At 33.9% G+C, this 18,981-nt stretch overlaps 2 protein-coding genes across 4 annotated transcripts in view; one reads left to right on the top strand and one right to left on the bottom strand.

The window, feature by feature from the left end:
* Window positions 1–625: 625 nt before the first annotated feature.
* Window positions 626–12,927, bottom strand: LOC140748957 (C-type lectin domain family 4 member E-like). Of its 3 annotated transcripts, XM_073081931.1 has the most exons (7): window positions 6,268–6,280; window positions 4,969–5,079; window positions 3,337–3,480; window positions 2,240–2,374; window positions 1,907–2,098; window positions 1,247–1,483; window positions 626–948 (listed from the first exon to the last, which is right to left on the bottom strand). In XM_073081931.1, exons 2-7 carry the CDS (start codon window positions 5,030–5,032, stop codon window positions 734–736), a joined length of 987 nt encoding a protein of 328 aa, XP_072938032.1. In that variant the 5' UTR covers window positions 5,033–5,079; window positions 6,268–6,280; the 3' UTR covers window positions 626–733. The 3 variants fall into 3 exon arrangements, with proteins under 3 accessions (XP_072938032.1, XP_072938034.1, XP_072938033.1); XM_073081933.1 differs by lacking the exons at window positions 1,907–2,098; window positions 2,240–2,374; window positions 3,337–3,480; window positions 4,969–5,079; window positions 6,268–6,280 and adding exons at window positions 9,944–10,132; window positions 10,274–10,408; window positions 11,483–11,626; window positions 12,569–12,927; XM_073081932.1 differs by lacking the exons at window positions 626–948; window positions 1,247–1,483; window positions 1,907–2,098; ... (2 more) ...; window positions 4,969–5,079; window positions 6,268–6,280 and adding exons at window positions 8,665–8,958; window positions 9,257–9,493; window positions 9,944–10,132; ... (1 more) ...; window positions 11,483–11,626; window positions 12,569–12,921.
* Window positions 12,928–14,134: 1,207 nt separating this feature from the next.
* The window catches only part of LOC140749259 (uncharacterized), a 79,291-nt gene continuing 74,444 nt past the window's right edge, over window positions 14,135–18,981 (top strand). The window contains exons 1-8 of the mRNA XM_073082302.1: window positions 14,135–14,399; window positions 14,474–14,529; window positions 15,349–15,396; window positions 15,887–16,007; window positions 16,470–16,532; window positions 17,220–17,317; window positions 17,954–18,133; window positions 18,442–18,661. Of these exons, the coding sequence (XP_072938403.1) occupies window positions 14,360–14,399; window positions 14,474–14,529; window positions 15,349–15,396; window positions 15,887–16,007; window positions 16,470–16,532; window positions 17,220–17,317; window positions 17,954–18,133; window positions 18,442–18,661 (826 nt within the window). The 5' untranslated portion in view covers window positions 14,135–14,359. The remainder of the gene's footprint in view (window positions 14,400–14,473; window positions 14,530–15,348; window positions 15,397–15,886; window positions 16,008–16,469; window positions 16,533–17,219; window positions 17,318–17,953; window positions 18,134–18,441; window positions 18,662–18,981) is intronic.

The following is an 18,981-nucleotide window of genomic DNA, read 5'->3' as shown; positions in this document are numbered from 1 at the left end:
TTTTGTCTCCGAGCCACATTATCAGATACTTAAATAGTCAACGATGAACTGGATTTGTAATTTCATTAGAACCTACACCAAATATCTTTGAACACGACTCAATTATTCCCATCGGTTGAGGAGTTACATATTTTGACTCCGAGCCACATTATCAGACCCTTAAATAGTCAATGATGAACTGGCTTTGCAATTTCATTAGAACCTACACCAAATATCTTCAAACAAAACTCAATTATACCCATCGGTTGAGGAGTTACATATTTTTTCTCCAGAACTCTGATCCTCATCATATTTAAACGGGACCAATTTCCAGCTAGTCTCTATACAATAAAAAAAGAATTATTAAAATCGGTCCACTAACGGCGGAGTAATTCGTGTACATACATAAAAAAAAAGATACCGGCCGAATTGATAACCACCTCCTTTTTGAAGTCGGTTAAAAATCTGTTGTATATAAATACTTTACGCATTCCATTGCTCAGTTAATTAATTTCTACTTGATGATGTACTTGCTCATTTCCATATTGAATGTATTCCTTCAAATTGTAAACAGGTCCACACTTAATTATTAAAACCAAGTATAGGCCCACAATCATCATTTAATTACAAGTAAACTTGTATTAAGTAAATACATATTGGATATAATTATATTGTTTTTATAACCTACGCTATGGAAATGTTATCTCGGACAGAGCCACACCGATAACACTACACAGTTTTAAAATATTATATATTAGACTGCACTTCTATAAAATTTCGTAATATCAAAAATATCGATTTCTTTTATTAGACTATCAGTTTTTTTCTCGCAGACGAATGGAAGTTTCGCGTCACAAGGCATATCGTTATAGCCTTCACCGCGTTTGAAAGATCCGCAAAATTCATTAGCCAAATGATTTGGCTCGCCGGTTAACCATTTTTCAAATCCAGACTCGTCCAAGTTATCATCTGAAATTAATTTATACCCATTTACACTATTCATTTACTTATTTAGTGAAAATATAAGAGAAACCATTTTAATAGTAATGGACTTGATGAGGAATACAGTTTACTAAAACCATAATATTAATTTGTAATGAAAAATATAACATAAAACAGTTTTATTACATGTAGGATTAGAGTCTGAACCCATCTCTGTCATATTCGTTCAAGCCAAAATACAGCAGTGCTTAACATCGTCATTATGTGGCAGCGAAAACACATTATAGACAGCTGTAATCCATAATTTTCAAATCCATTTACTCACCATGTATTGTGGTCCATTGGCCTGATTTATCATTGTCAATAATACCGACGAAAACGTTCTCCTTAATTTCTTGAGGATAACTCGCTAATACGGAGACTACAGATTTAAATTCCTTATCACTATTCATGACTACCAAGTGACCTCCCTCAGCGGAACACGTCATGAAAGCGTCATACCATGTTGTTCTTCTAGCATGGATTTTGTAGCAATTGTCTATATCAGGAACATAAATGTATTCTGAAATTAAAGAAAAGATTAATATTTATCCCTCCAATAATAGAAATATATCTTCTACAGGTGGAAGATTTTATCCAGAAAGGAAAATATTCCACTTCCCACTTAATCCCAGAAGATGGGTAATTTTGCGGAAGAACGCTGCTACTCTCCTAGAAGCGCTCCAAAATGTCTTATAATATTGGATCAGCAAACGATCGTACCTTCCACCTCATTGAAAGTTGTCGCTTATGGACATCTATAATCAAATATTTAGTGGATACTACAGGAAGCTGGTTATATTATGTACGATGCCACTCATGAGGACTAAGATAATTGCTCATATGCAACTCAACCGACATCAACACTTTTTCCCCGAAACGGAAAGTGATTTGGCGAATATGTAGTTTTATATGCAGTAGTGGGGCAGTAAAGGGTTAAGATTACTTTTGTCAACGGTTCCACAGGGGCCTACAGTTTCGTTAATATTCCGTTTGTAGCAAATATAAGGATGTGATGCATCGTTACAATAGTCATTGGTGATTGTGCCATTGGGCATAAATACAACACATCGCTTGTCAATATCATATGAAGGTCCCCATTTGGACCAAGATACTGGCATTCTTTCCAAGGGTACTCCTGGAAATAAAAACAAAAAATTAACAACACAAACCGCAGCAAAATAGCAGAGAGTAGACACTTCTTAAATAATTCTTAAACAATTAGACCCTGTCAGTTATCTTTCATTAGTGAAATTATGCCCAAGTATTACTTAGTTACCTTTTACTGAATAGTAGTCACCATAGCTGAACATGGAATGGATTCCTGTAAATATGCTCCGGTACATTTGGTTTTTCATAACATTTATCATTGCCTCCAACATTGGTCTATCTAACGGAGTTGCAAGCTCGCCACCTATTAATTAGAATTATTATTAATTCATAATAAGTTTCTTATATTGTCTGCAAATGGACAAGGAGAAAATCGTCGATTAACATGAAGTAGCTTCCGACAGTTTATGATACTACGGACTTGAGCAGTGACAGCCTAGTGGTTGAAACTCGGCATCTCGATCGGGGTCGGAAATTCGAATGAGTATGTGAAGTCTATTGGCACTTGGTCAGTGCGATGGACTGTGACTTAGTTAGTGGATAGGAGTTTCGTGCTCAGCAGTGGAACATTAATGGGCTGAGGACATGATACTAGGCGATGCGGATTAGTTCGCACCTCACTGCTGCCGTGCTACCTACTGCTGTGGGAAGAACGGACATTCTGTGGATAAGCTACTGCAGAAGCGCATATAAGTTTGTAAAGGTGCTTCGGTTTCATCTCAAGGCGGTAATTTTAAGGAAACGGTGCGACCTCTGAATAACCTTTGAATGACAAACGACTTCAAATCTCACGAACGACACAGACCAACATGCACCTTTGATTCTTGGTGAAGTACCATCATGTCTGTAGTGTTATAAATTCGCAGATAATTTTCATTTATTTAAAGAAGAAAATGGTATAGCTATTGATGAAAGGATTATTAAACTATTAACGTGTGTATCCTCTACTAAAAAATCGATAACTTTACCATTATTTACAACTTTTATTTACGTACTGCTGTTACATTTAAATTTAATACATATAAATAGTGATAGAGGATAGCTGTGGTCGTATGAAATTACCACTGTACCAGAAGTAGAAACTGAAACTACTTAGGGCGCCATTTTTACATTTGTTTTACTTTCATGACAAACTTTTTTAAATTATATTTCTACTGATCAAAAAGGACGGAGTGCGCCACCAAATTTCGCCACATTATTTTTTAGATATTTGTTGCTTTGTTATATCGTACTGTACTATGCGTATTTTATTAAATTGGGAAGTACCTTCAAGTTTGCATCTATTGCGAGCTTCCTTCAACTTCGCAGGCACGCGGTGCAGCTTGAGCCAGCCATCTATCTCACCAATATAGGTATAGTCGTATCGGAACTCGGGTATTTTCTCTTCAACTGAGGCTTCGTACGGTATTTCTGTTTATTTAATTAATTTATTTAATTCGTTTACCAATAAACATACATTTTTAGAATTGTATTCTAACTTCTTTTTATATTGGCTGACATAAGGATATGTAATTAAAATTAAGTAAAACGACTATAGTACGACAGGGGAGTCCCGGCATCCACCTCTTTAATAGAAAGATGTGGATGCCGGTCGACTTACTCATGAGGCGACTACGAGTATCTGAATCCTCAGAAGTAATACCTAACGCATCAGTGATTGACTACAGATAGACTCCTTGTTTTATCTGGAGTTAATTACAAATGTATATGCGTGGCAGTAGCCACATCAGGTGGATTCTATTTACATTTGCTACTGCAATCATATTAAAAACATTGAAGTTCATCTAGCGGCGATGACTACCTGTATTTAAAAAAATATAGGTTTATAAAATATTAAACTTTATAAGATATAACACGGCGATAAATATAGTTTTTGTAGTTTTTTTTTCCTTAATCCTCATTTGTTTGAAGTATTAATCAGTCAACGACGCTACATTCTGAGCCATATATTTAAATATTGAGTCAATAATGATAAACAAATAGTCACGTTCTTTAGACTCGTGTTGAACAAACATTAACAAAAAGCTCTATAAGGATAAATTAATATCCTGTTAAGGTTAATTTTGTACGGAATCATTCCTTTGATCCCACTAGACCGGATTTTAAAACTCCATAAACTTTGTTGGTTTGTACTCTTCAAAATGTAATAACAATATTTTGTTTATAAATTCAGATTTTGAATAATATGTAACCCGACAAAACGTATATTACAAGACGTTAAGTAATTATTATATAACAATATTTATTTAACTTTTTTGATAATGATCAGTAATAGATGAATACTAATAAATACCTCGACAATAATATCTTGCGTCAACCAAACGTTTAAGCGTGACCGTCAGAATGGCCGGTCACTACCCATATTTTACATCGAAATAATTACTAAGAGTTGCTACCTAGTTGCTACTAGTTGCTATTAGTTGCTACTAATTGCTACCTTCGATTAAAAAAAGATAAACTACTTTTTAAGGTGACCGGCCATTCTGACATCAGGATGGCCGGTCACCTATCCAGTGAGAAGAAACTGCGCAAATGAATAGAGTTTTTTTGTAATCAATAGTTGCTACCAAATTGCTACCTTCATATGCATCTTATTGGACTTCATAGCTTTTAAGGATAAAAAAATATTACGGATTTAATATAAGATGACTAAACGCCTGTATAATGTATAAGCATAATATGTTTAATTTCGGGTTTTCTCTTTTAATTATACAGGCGTTTAGACCTCTTAAAAAGTAGTTTATCTTTTTTTATTCGTAGGTAGCAATTAGTAGCAACTAATAGCAACTAGTAGCAACTAGGTAGCAACTCTTAGTAATTATTTCGATGTAAAATATGGGTAGTGACCGGCTATTCTGACGGTCACGTTTAAGCAACAACAAATGATCAAAAACTCACCTTTTGCAAAGCTCAATTCAGCGAAACAAAATAAAACCAAAATTGCGCACAAAAAAGTATACATTTTTGTTTATTTCTTCAATACAATCACTGGCTGCACACCGATGCGAACTAAACAATACAATAAGAAGAAGCGGCATTTATATCGTATAAATATTTTATTTCTTATCGATTTGTTAGTGGTTTGACCAGTTTGATCAGACAGATTAACAAAATTGCAGTTATAATAGTCAATAGAGGAAAACACATCAAAAACAGTAAACAAACACAAATTATTAATTAATATAGTATGATTAATTAAAAATCCAAAAAAATATATTATACAGCTTATGTTAGTTTATTATTATGCCTGGAAATTTCTGCATTCAGTCCTCATGATCGTAAGTGACTATTACCGCCCTTGGATATCTGTACTCAATCCAGATGAGATTAGATGCCTTCCTGAGGTCAGCAACATAGGTGTTGCTAATGCCTCGGAAAGGATATTTTCCCTAGCCCTTCAAACCAAAACTCAGACAATAATAAGAAATGCGTATTCGTATAAGAGTGTAAATCGAATATGATTTGATCATCCACAATGGACAAGAAGCTGACAAGTAAAAATCACTCAGACATTCTTCCGATATGTGTATACATAATGTATGCAACGTATGACCTCAACGTAACGTTTGAGGGGACCCCCGTCAGTAACATTCCTAGAAATTGTAAATAGTCTTAACTACACACTAATACACAATGCACATAGCTTTCATTGCAATAAAAATTATTCATAAAACAGATGAGTGTGTTAGAAAATCCCTAAGACCCATGTTAAAATATATCAGATAATTCAATTTATTTAGGAAAAGCTAATGATTTTAGAAATATAGGTACGTAGTCTATGTAGTTTTATTATTCGTGTAAGGGATGTTTTTTAAAAAAACAATAATACCTTCATAAACTTATGGTTTATTTTTAAGGTTACATAACACCTTTACGTTTGTTACGAAAAAGAGAACTTTGGACTTAAACAGGACATAATATCTTAATATTATATTATTATACATTTACAATGACAGAGTAATGGAAGGTAATTAGAAATTATGTAGTAGTCTTACTAAAACGTAATCCAAAAAAGTAGTATAAGTAATACTAAATAGTTAGTTTAAAAAAATAGCAAGAACACAATAAATAATCAAAAACAATTGAATTACAGAGGAATATAACAAATATTAATTATTACATACCTAATAGTCAGTACACAACAATTGATCAAAAACACAATGAAAATAAAATTATATTAAGAAGTACTTAACTTACGTAAGTGCGGCTGAAGTCCAAAAAGTGGCTTCCCTTTATTTTCCTTCCTTTTTATATCCTCTGAATTTTACACACACATCAATTGTGTGTAGCCAATCAGCATCAAGCATAAGTTATATTTAAATTGTCTGACAGTCCAGTATCACAGCTAAGATTCTTAATACAATAATTGTTTTAAAACATATTTAGATTGTTCTTATACATATTGTTATTAATTTTATTTGTGTTTTAATAGCATAAAAGAGTTTATTTATGAATTACCATTATCCAATCAGTGACGAGAACCCCTTTGACCAATCGTAGATTTGATGCAAATCAACCCATGAACTATATTCATTGCACATTTTAATTTCTATTTTTATTTATTTTTCTTTCTCAACCTCTAAACTAAAATTACTTTAAGTATTATATTTTTTTAACATTTTTAATCATGTCTCATATATAGTAAATAATGATAAATCATAAATACATAAAAATCACTTGAGGTAAATAATCATTAAACCTTCTTAATAATAATGTAAATATTATTATAAATAGTACTGTATATTTGCTGATACATATAATTAAATAAGACATTTTTTAAACATTATTACATAATTACATAAGTTATAAAGTGCTGATTTTAAACTGGAACTTCGTTCCGAGTACTGTAAGGATCTAACCCTAGAGCCATCTAGTGTCGAGTAGGATTATTTTATTTCGATCAAAGCAGTGATAAAAATTGTAAGTGATTGCTAAACTAGTGCCATCTAGTTTTAATTGATACAATCATTTTGATCAATAGAAAGCTACAAGTTATCGCTAAACTGGTCCCATCTATATTTCATAAATACAAAATGTTTAATGACTATCATCAGTAACAGTACCATCTGATAATTTGGTAAAACATTTTACAAAGCTTTAAAAGGAACTCTACTTATAAATTGTCACGTGCGAGTCGGTATTGCAGGAAAATGCGTAAAGTTCAAGCCATGTTTTTGATTAGCAGCTCGGGTCTCTTACGATCGAGTCTGTGTTACAAGGAAATGTGTAACTGTTGTGGATTTAGGCATTATTGGACACGCCGTTATCCAACGAAGTATATTGAGCCGACTTCAGAACTATGTACTAAACCAACATTATTTTTTACTTTCCAGTGACATAGAAGTCAAGTTTTATTTTATTGTTAATTTTATTACCTCCTATTGAAAAAGTTTTAACCTAAAGTAACTGGTTCATTACGAAATGTTGCAAATATTGTCTCAAGAAGTGTGATTTATTATTTACCATTCGTTTGGAGGTCATATTGGGGTACTGTTGATAGCAAATGGAGTTGATTTCTTAAATAAAGATTATCTTTTTTATAATATAGAATGCCAGTATAATATAGTGCAAGACGAGCATGCATTCTACCTGATCGTAAGTGAACTATCGTCCACTGACATGTATAATCAATCCCAGATGAGAATAGAGTCCTATCTAAAGGTGACCACGGATGAGTCACTACCCCTTAGCACTAAGTTGGAAAGTCTCAGCGAATAATGTTTCCCTTATTATACTTTTCAACTCAGAACACAGAAAATAATATGAAATGAGTATGAATAAGATTTGATGATTCACAAATAAGTTTTTGTTTCGTTACTTAACTGATTGATTGGAACATTGGAATCTCCATAATATTACTTTCGTAAAATAATTAGAAGACATATAGCATAAATTCGTTAAACATTTAAATTTTCGATTTAATATTGATTCTGAAATTTATGAAGATTAATGCTTTCAAGCTTTAAATGCGTACTTTGATTAATATAATTTTTTATATCATCTTCAGCCCACGTTAGTCCACTGCTGGACATAGGACTCTCCCAAGGTACGCCACTGAGCCCAGTCTTCGGCTCTCCTCATCCAACTAGTTCACGCCGCCCGGCGCATATTATCGCGCCATCTTTATTCCATTTTGTTTGTAATAGTAACTTTGATTGTATAGAACTTTCTTCAAAACTTTTTAAATGTCCCAAAAATACACGAACAATGAACATGTTTATTTGCCAATGAACATAAAACTACAAACGATGCTCAACATGTTAATCGTTTGCATAATAACTACAACAGATTTAATCAGATTATTATCATTTTTCACAATAGTAGAGAAAAATTTAAACATTTCGACGACTTCATATAATTTATATGAAGTCGGTTAAAAAGTGATCGCTTTAACAAATCGATTGCCTATTCAATATATTATAAATACTTTTAAGCATTGACTCAAATTTTTAAAATCTGTTGTATATAAATACTTTACGCATTCCATTGCTCAGTTGATTAATTTGTACTTGATGATGTACTTGCTCATTTCCATATTGAATGTATTCCTTTAAATTGTAAACAGGTCCACACTTAATTATTAAAACCAAGTCATATGCCTACAATCATCATTTAATAACAAGTAAACGTGTATTATGTAAATAGATATTATACAGTTTTAAAATATAATATATTAGACTGCACTTCTAAAAAATTTCGTAATATCAAAAATATCGATTTCTTTTATTAGACTATCAGTTTTTTTCTCGCAGACGAATGGAAGTTTCGCGTCACATTGCATATCGTTATAGCCTTCACCGCGTATGAAAGATCCGCAAAATTCATTAGCCCCATGATTTGGCTCGCCGGTTAACCATTTTTCAAATCCAGACTCGTCCAAGTTATCATCTGAAATTAATTTATACCCATTTACACTATTCATTTACTTATTTAGTGAAAATATAAGAGAAACCATTTTAATAGTAATGGACTTGATGACGAATACAGTTTACTAAAACCATAATATTAATTTGTAATGAAAAATATAACATAAAACAGTTTTATTACTTGTAGGATTAGAGTCTGAACCCATCTCTGTCATATTCGTTCAAGCCAAAATACAGCAGTGCTTAACATCGTCATTATGTGGCAGCGAAAACACATTATAGACAGCTGTAATCCATAATTTTGAAATCCATTTACTCACCATGTATTGTGGTCCATTGGCCTGATTTATCATTGTCAACAATACCGACGAAAACGTTCTCCTTAATTTCTTGAGGATAACTCGCTAATAGGGAGACTACAGATTTAAACTCCTTATCACTATTCATGACTACCAAGTGACCTCCCTCAGCGGAACACGTCATGAAAGCGTCATACCATGTTGTTCTTCTAGCATGGATTTTGTAGCAATTGTCTATATCAGGAACATAAACGTATTCTGAAATTAAAGAAAAAAATAATATTTATCCCTCCAATAATAGAAATATATCTTCTACAGGTGGAAGATTTTATACAGAAAGGAAAATACTGTCACTTAATCCCAAAAGATGGGTAATTTTGCGGAAGGACGCTGCTACTCTCCTAGAGGCACTCCAAAATGTCTTATAATATTGGATCAGCAAACGATCGTACCTTCCACCTGATTGAAAGTTGTCGCTTATGGACATCTATAACCAAATATTTAGTTGATACTACCGGAAGCTGGTTATATTATGTAAGTTGCCACTCATGAGGACTAAGATAATTGCTACATATGCAACTCAGCCGACTTCAACACTTTTTCCCCGAAACGAAAAGTGATTTGGCGAATATGTAGTTTTATAGCTAAATTCTCTTTTTTTTTTCGATTAAGCATATATGCAGTAAGGCAGTAAAGGGTTAAGATTACTTTTGTCGACGGTTCCACAGGGACCTACAGTTTCATTATTATTCCGTTTGTAACAAATATAAGGATATGCATCGTTACAATAGTCATTGGTGATTGTGCCATTGGGCATAAATACAACACATCGCTTGTCAATATCAGATGAAGGTCCCCATTTGGTCCAAGATACTGGCATTCTTTCCAAGGGTACTCCTGGAAATAAAAACAAAAAATTAAGAACACAAACCGCAGCAAAATAGCAGAGAGTAGACACTTCTTAAATAATTCTTAAACAATTAGACCCTGTCAGTTATCTTTCATTAGTGAAATTATGCCCAAGTATTACTTAGTTACCTTTTACTGAATAGTAGTCACCATAGCTGAACATGGAATGGATTCCTGTAAATATGCTCCGGTACATTAGGTTTTTCATAACATTTGTCATTGCCTCCAACATTGGTCTATCTAACGGAGTTGCAAGCTCGCCACCTGTTGAATTAAGTTTGTTATATTGTCTGCAAATGGACAAAGAGAAAATCGTCGATTAGCTTCCTACAGTTTATGATACTACGGACATGAGCAGTGACAGCCTAGTGGTTGAAACTCGGCCTCTCGATCGGGGTCGGAAATTCGAATAAGTATGTGAAGTCTATTGGCACTTGGTCAGTGCGATGGACTGTGGCTTAGTTAGTGGATAAGAGTTCGTGCTCTGCAGTGGAACATTAATGGGCTGAGGACATGATACTAGGAGATGCGGATCAGTTCGCACTTCACTACTAACTGCCGTGCTACCTATCTTTTTTTTTTGTTTACGAGGGGGAAACCTTCAAAACGTACCGACCGGGAGCGATGCCGTTAGCGACGACCGCACTAAACCCCCCAAGGTGGCCGTTCTCGGCGCTTGGTGGAGAACTCCGGGAACTCTGATGGAACACAACCGGAGTCCTCCGAGCGCCATGCCCCAATCGGGCTCTTCCCTCGGAAAACAGTTTACGCTCCTCCCACACACCTAGTGTTTACATATGCGGCCACACCTTGAATAACCTTTGAATGACAAACAACTTCGAATCTCACGAACGACACAGACCAACATGCACCTTTGATTCTTGGTGAAGTACCATAATGTCTATAGTGTGTGAATAAATTCGCAGATAATTATTCAATATATTTGATAATTATTGAAAGAAGAAAATGGTATACCTGATGATGAAAGGATTGTTAAACTATTAACGTGGGTATCCTCTACTAAAAAATCGATAACTTTACCATTACTTACAACTTTTATTTACGTAGTACTGTCACATTTAAATTTAATACATATAAATAGTGATAGAGGATAGCTGTGGTCGTATGAAATTACCACTGTACCAGAAGTAGAAACTGAAACTACTTAGGGCGCCATTTTTACATTTGTTTTACTTTCATGACATTTTTTTTAAATTATATATCTACTGATCAAAAAGGACGGAGTGCGCCACCAAATTTCGCCACATTATTTTTTAGATATTTGTCGCTTTGTTATATCGTACTGTACTATGCGTATTTTATTAAATTGGGAAGTACCTTCACGTTTGCATCTATTGTGAGCTTCCTTCCACTTCGCAGGCACGCGGTGCAGCTTGAGCCAGCCATCTATCTCACCAATATAGGTATAGTCGTATCGGAACTCGGGGATTTTCTCTTCAACTGAGCCTTCGTACGGTATTTCTGTTTATTTAATTAATTTATTTAATTCGTTTACCAATAAACATACATTTTTAGAATTGTATTCTAACTTCTTTTTATATTGGCTGACATAAGGATATGTAATTAAAATTAAGTAAAACGACTATAGTACGACCGGGGAGTCCCGGCATCCACCTCTTTAATAGAAAGATGTGGATGCCGGTCGACTTACTCATGAGGCGACTACGAGTATCTGAGTCCTCAGAAGTAATACCTAACGCATCAGTGATTGACTACAGATAGAATCCTTGTTTTATATGGAGTTCATTACAAATGTATATGCGTGGCATTAGCCACATCAGGTGCATTCTATTTACATTTGCTACTGCAATCATATTAAAAACATTGAAGTTCATCTAGCGGCGATGACTACCTGTATTTAAAAAAATATAGGTTTATAAAATATTAAACTTTATAAGATATAACACGGCGATATGTATAGTTTTGGTCGTTTTTTTTCCGTAATCCTCATTTGTTCTAAGTATTAATCTCAGTCAACGTCGCTACATTCTGAGCCATATATTTAAATATTGAGTTAATAATGATTAACAAATAGTCACGTTCTTTAGACTCGTGTTGAACAAATATTAACAAAAAGCTCTATAAGGATAAATTAATATCCTGTTAAGGTTCATTAATTATCTCATTCCTTTGATCCCACTAGACCGATTTTTAAAACTCCATAAACCTTATTGCTTTGTACTCTTCAAAATGTAATAACAATATTTTGTTTATAAATTCAGATTTTGAATAATATGTAACCCGACAAAACGTATATTACAAGACGTAAGTAATTATTATATAACAATATTTATTTAACCTTTTTGATAATGATTAGTTATAAATGAATACTAATAAATACCTCGACAATAATATCTTGCGTCAACCAAACGTTTAAACAACAACAAATGATCAAAAACTCACCTTTTGCAAAGCTGAATTCAGCGAAACAAAATAAAACCAAAATTGCGCACAAAAAAGTATACATTTTTATTTATTTCTTCAATACAATCACTGGCTGCACACCGATGCGAACTAAACAATACAATAAGAAGAGGCGGCATTTATATCGTATCGTATCGTATCGTATTTTATTTCTTATCGATTTGTTAGTGGTTTGACCAGTTTGCTCAAACAGATTAACAAAATTGCAGTTATAATCTGTTTGACCAGTTTGCTCAAACAGATTAACAAAATAGCAATTGTTTGCTAAATTGTAAACTATATTCCCAAAAAGAGAGTCACGTCATGTAAGAAAAAGACGTTGTAGCCCCTTCATAAGAAATATAAGTGAATGTGTGCGTGTGAGTAGAGATTCGAGCTGGAGAGCAACTTGCATGACCGGTTTGGTCTAAGATTCGGTTTGGTCTTCATTCATCCATTTAATTATTTAATGGATGAAACCAATTTTAATCACATTCAGTATGTTAAAGGACATATCGTGTGTTACCTAAAATACTGGCCAGACTATGATTAAAAAGAAATAAAAGAAGAAAATAACCTTTATTTAATAATAAAGGTTATTTTCTTCTTTTATTTCTTTAACTACTTCTTTCTTCTTTTATTTCTTTAACTTCTTTTTAATAACCCCCTCAAACGTTATGTTGAGGTCATACGTTGCATACATTATGTATACACATATCGTGAGAATGTCTGAGTGATTTTTACTTGTCAGCTTCTTGTCCATTGTGGATGATCAAATCATATTCGATTTACACTCTTATACGAATACGCATTTCTTATTATTGTCCGAGTTTTGGTTTGAAGGGCAAGGGAAAATATCCTTTCCGTGGCATTAGCACCACCTATGTTGCTGACCTCAGTAAGGCATCTAATCTCATCTGGATTGAGTACAGATATCCATGGGCGGTAATAGTCACTTACGATCATGAGGACTGAATGCAGAAATTTCCAGGCATAATAATAAACTAACATAAGCTATATATTTTTTTTTTGGATTTTTAATTAATCATACTATATTAATTAATCATTTGTGTACGTTTACTGTTTTTGATGTGTTTTCCTCTATTGACTGTATTGATGTATATTGTAAAGGAGGTACAACCCTCAGAGTTAAACGTTACTGTGCTGTAGTTTGAAGGGTAATGGAGACATACTTTTTTGAGGCATTCCAGCATAGTCCTCAGAGGTAGAGGTAATCTAATCTTATCTGGGATTGATACAGATGTCCATGAGCGGCAGTAGCCACTTACCATCAAGTGAACTGTATATCTGCTACTCTAATAGTATAAAAAATGCCAATTTGCTAAAGAAAACGGTTGTGACACAGTCGTAAGCGGAAATCGACTAAAACAGCCCCTGTCGTGAATCATCAAGTTTCCATGTACGAGTACGTATGATTACTAACTGATCCACAGGCAATCCCCTATTATTATCTATTGTGTTTGTATGTGTTACGTCACAATATCACGTTATAAGTAGGTATTTTCCTTAAGCATCTAAGCTTAATCTGTTTCACTTCAATCAGTTACTTTGCCCTATGAAGAACACACTTACAGCTTAATTTATATTTCAAGTAAACTAAATAAAGTAAATAAATAAATAATGTCATAATAATGAAAAAATAAATCCGTTAATTTCGTATTTTTTAATACAGTGTGTAATTTTGTTGAATACGAAATAGAAAATATATATACTTAAATACTAAAAAAAGTATTGACGATTTTTTCGAGTGATTATATTTTTAACATCAATATGAAGTACACCCAAGTGTTATTGCTAATAATGATGACAGGTGAAATGTTTTATAATTTAACATCGTATTTAAATCATTGGGAATTGTGTCGTGAATTGTTTAAATTGTTGCAGTTATATCGGATTGCATACGTCATGAAGCAGAAAACAAATCGCTACGAGATAAGCGGGTAATCTCTTCAATGATTTATAATAATTAATTATTTTGAAGGTGGTAACCCTTTGTGGTTCTACTCCGGCGGCTGCACCGCCACACCTATTTCTGCCTTATAACAGCAGTGTTAAGCGGTGCTGTGTTCTAGTTTGAAGGGTATGGTAAGGGAGACATACTTTTCCGAGGCGTTCCAGCATAGTCCTTAGGGGAGCGGGGCATCTGTGGCCGACCTCAAGTATATATGGGCGGCAGTACACGTACCATCAGGTGGACTGCATGCTCGTATGCTACTCCTACATTATAAACAAAAATAGGTATATTAGAAAATGCCATTTAAGTTTTTCGCATTTATAAGTTCCGTACCTAAAGGGTACAGCTATATCATCAAGCCTCCACTGTCTGTCTGTCAGGGCTCCATCTCTTGAAATGTAATAGTTAGTTATACTCTACTCTATATAACTTATATTATTGTTGTAGATACTTTTTTACAGAGTGAATATTACTATGGTCGCTATTACAAATACTAAAAATAAATAAAGAATTAAATTAAGGGTGGTGGTGGTTGTGGTATAAAAAGCCGCTATTTTGATATTACATACAAATCAAAATCGTTTATTCAAAATAGGTTCTTTACAGAGCACTTTTTGAATGTCAATTAAACTACCACCACTTCACAAGTTTCGTTATGGAGAAGTAAAAAAAGAAAGAAAAAGTACTAAAATAGTGGTACGAAACTTTCTGTCTGCGAGGTCAACTCACCCTTGACCAATTATTTGTTTGATAGATGCTCCAAAAATAGTTTAGTATTACTAAATTTTGTATTTTACTATTACAGCAGGCAACACAGTGGCTCTGGGGTGAAAGCAGTGACCAGCTGACGAGCGTAAGTTTTTTTTACAAAACCTGTATGTATATACTTAACGAAATCTTTGAACTCTAGTTTTACCCACTTTGAACCACCTACTGCCACCACACAACCACTTACGGTCAGTTGAATTCAACATTTTGAACAGTTATAAAGAACCGATGACAATACACGATTTTTATAATTTTGTCCCATCATCCTCATCAGGATCATCAGGATTAATGATTTTCGGGGCGGTGTTCGAGATCGTAAAAATAGTTCATTGCAAAGTTATTGCACGATAGATTGTGACAATTATTACTTTTTAGTTTGATTAACTATGAAAGCGCTTTTTTTTTATTCTTTGAATGTATTGAAATATTCTAAATGGCAAAAATACGGAAAATTTTAAATTCGGATTGCCAATATTTGGACTCATTAACTTTTAACAATTCTGTTATGATGGCGCATGATTGATATATTAACTTGTAATAGATTTAGATTTTACACTAAATATGGGCAATTTCAGAACAGCAATAAAAATAGTACCAAGGACATCACTACTACGAGTACTGAGAAACCTAATCCCTGCAGTCCTTTCGTGCCAAATAAACCAGATTTCCGCAAAAAATACAGAATCAGCGAAGCAAGTAAGTTCTTGTTTCTCTTCTTTGAAAGAATTGCGTGAAGCTGTTACCATACCGGTATGAAACGCAGAGGATTCCGGGTTTGATCTTGGGACATTATTACAACTGATGTTAATGACGTGATGAATATATTTTTTTTATTTTTATTTTAAATATTTCTGCCCAATAACATCAGCGATTAACGTTGCTGAGTTCTAGTTTATAGGATGTAAGGGGATAGGCTTATAGTTACAACTTACATTACAAGTTAATCCTCAGGAGTAGCAGCGTATCTACGGCCGACTTTACGTTTTTAATCCTATCTGGTGTTCCTTTCCACCTGTCACTTTCCAACTTCAAGCGGACTTCATGTTCGATTGCCACTTATGTATGATAAAACACATTAAATATTAAAATATACTTAAATACAAACAAAGATGTGGTATTCTGTGTTTTCTATTTTTTTGTCTAAACATTTTTTTACAGAATGCTATGAATATGTCTGGGAACTTAAGAATCGAGCTGATATGCTTCAACATAATGAGGCCTGTAAGTTATTGTAGTATTATAACGTAATTAATGTTAGCATTAGGAACGTTTATAAACATTATTTAATTTAAGAAAATCATGACTGTATGGTTCTGTGTTGAAAGTAATTTATTGCAATAACCAGTTCTCAAGGCGCAGAACTCTCTGGTTCGACTCCGGTGCGGCACCACCGCCACATTTCTGCCTTATAACAGTAATTTTAAGCGCTGGATTGAAGGGTGTGATAAGGGAGACATATGAACATACCGAGGCATTCCACCTTAGTCCTCAGGGGTAGCAGTGCATCTGTAGCCGACCTAAGGTAGGAATGTCACCTTATCTCGGGTTGATTACGGTAGTACATGGAGGGCATTAGCCACTTACCATTAGGTGGACTGCATGTTCGTCTGCTACTCTTATATTATAATAAAAACGTGTTAAATATAGTAGTATAGTGGGATCTAGTAAGAGTAAAAGAGCCTATGTTATTAAGTTCGATCTTGGCTGCAATCCTTGTAATCTACTCCTACACTACTACACTTTATTTTATTGATTGTTTCCAATCCATTAATGGCTCCCAACGATGCTTAACGAGTACTAATCTATTATAACAACAAGAAATCGAAACGTGCATGAATTTTGCCATTATGCTGCTGAATTGCTAAACTTTGTCAATGGGTCATTAATGAAAATTTTAATATTTTTAAGGTTTTAAATATCAAAGCGAGTTGCAGAGTGATGTATATGATGAGCCTAATTTTGCCATTGGCGGAAGAGACACCATACCAGGAGAATTTCCACATATGGTGAAACTTACTTTCTACTTTCACTTACATAAACTATGGCTTTCTTAAAGAATCGATATTTGAGGAGGTTAGGAACACACTAATTTCATTAATTTTCATTTTCATTTCATTTCACAACTACAAGCATAATATACTCCGTAGTAACGTAAGGGCACACTAACGCAGCTATGTACCCGAGGGCGAGAGCGGACAGCGGACGGGTGCCGGGGGGGGGGCCCGCGCTGTCTTCGTCCCGCTAATACAATAATAATTTGCTGTTGCTACGCGACTCGTTTCTATATTCAAAGCGGACTAGAAGTTTGGCGCGGACTCTACAAACCCTCTTTGTTTACTCATGAACGGACGAAATAATTGTCAGTATGCATGAGTTACTATGAGCGAGATGTATGACTGAGTTGTCATTAATTTAATGTAATTGGTTTTGTAGAGTATTATTTACAATGAAATTAAATAAATAAATTATAAATAACACCTGAAACTATGTGGTAATTCATATTAAGTTACATTATTAGTCATATTGTTTCTGTATAATACAATACAAAATAAACATTTCGTTCAAAGGACTAGTTGAAATTACAATGACTCCATTTTTTTTTCTAGATTTCCTTTCTTAATTGTTCTTGTTTCGATTTACAGGGAGCATTGGGCTGGAGAGCTGTTGTAGGAACTTGGATATTCAAGTGCGGTAGCTCTCTCATAAGTTCTAAGTTTCTGTTGACAGCGGCACATTGCTCTAAAATATCCCCGGGAGATACCACTGTTGCTGACACCAGGCCAGAAATCGTCAGGCTTGGCGATAAAAATATTATGGATGTTGTAAGTCACATGTGAGATGTAATTAATATGCTAAAGCTACAGTATTAAACTATTCTGGAACGAATGTGATTAAGAACAGAAATATTGTTGATCATTTTGTGGTTTTGGTAGCAAGAAAATGTGATCAATGTGATTTTATGTTATATCATAATGATACGTATATCTGCGGTTAAAGAAAATTTCAACTAGATTTGTGGAAAAAATTAACACAAAAAATTATGTTCAAATCAGTTTTAATATTGAACTGGAAATTAAAATTTAATATTAAGTACAGTTAGTATAAGACTAAATTTGTTATTTAATTGCAGTCGGAAAACGATCTATCTCCTGTAGACAAAACTATTCTTCGATTCATCGTTCACCCGCAGTACAATGCGCCGAAGAAGTACTTCGACATAGGTCTGATCGAGTTGACAAGCGAAGTTAGTTTCGATAAGTATATGCAGCCGGCTTGCTTATGGAGTAAGGAGGATACTAGTCCATTGGGTACTAAGGCCTCTCTCACCGGCTGGGGAACCGTCGATTCAGGTACTCACAGAATATTATGAGATGCAGAAGGGAAGGTCAAGTGATTATTATACTTCTATGTTATATGATCTTAAATGATTTTAATTTATACCATATACTTGTGATTTTTATTTCAAAATAGAAGTATAAAACGAGCATGTAGCTAAATGGTGTGTTGTTTTTAATAAGCGATAACTACTCGTATATAGCTATGACTGTACACTAAAATACAAAAAAAAAAATTAGTTACTTCCGATAAACATTTGGCAAATCAATTTCAAATTGTAAGGGTGTTCGTATTTTCAACCAAAGATTCGTTGCTACCTCTGGGAACTGCCTCT

The sequence above is a fragment of the Epargyreus clarus genome, unplaced genomic scaffold, assembly GCF_041222505.1.
Source record: "Epargyreus clarus isolate Ecla_fem2 unplaced genomic scaffold, WU_Ecla_fem_2.2 ptg000017l, whole genome shotgun sequence".
In the NCBI taxonomy this organism is placed as follows: domain Eukaryota; kingdom Metazoa; phylum Arthropoda; class Insecta; order Lepidoptera; family Hesperiidae; genus Epargyreus; species Epargyreus clarus.
This window is presented reverse-complemented; position numbering and strand designations above follow the sequence as displayed.

Coding starts and splice junctions, on each gene's coding strand:
- LOC140748957 (XM_073081931.1), bottom strand. CDS start 5,032: ATGTATACTTTTTTGTGCGCAATTTTGGTTTTATTTTGTTTCGCTGAA. Junction 2,375..3,336: donor CAATAGATGCAAACTTGAAG/GTACTTCCCAAT, acceptor TCTAATTAATAG/GTGGCGAGCTTGCAACTCCG. Junction 1,484..1,906: donor CTGTGGAACCGTTGACAAAA/GTAATCTTAACC, acceptor CTTTAATTTCAG/AATACATTTATGTTCCTGAT.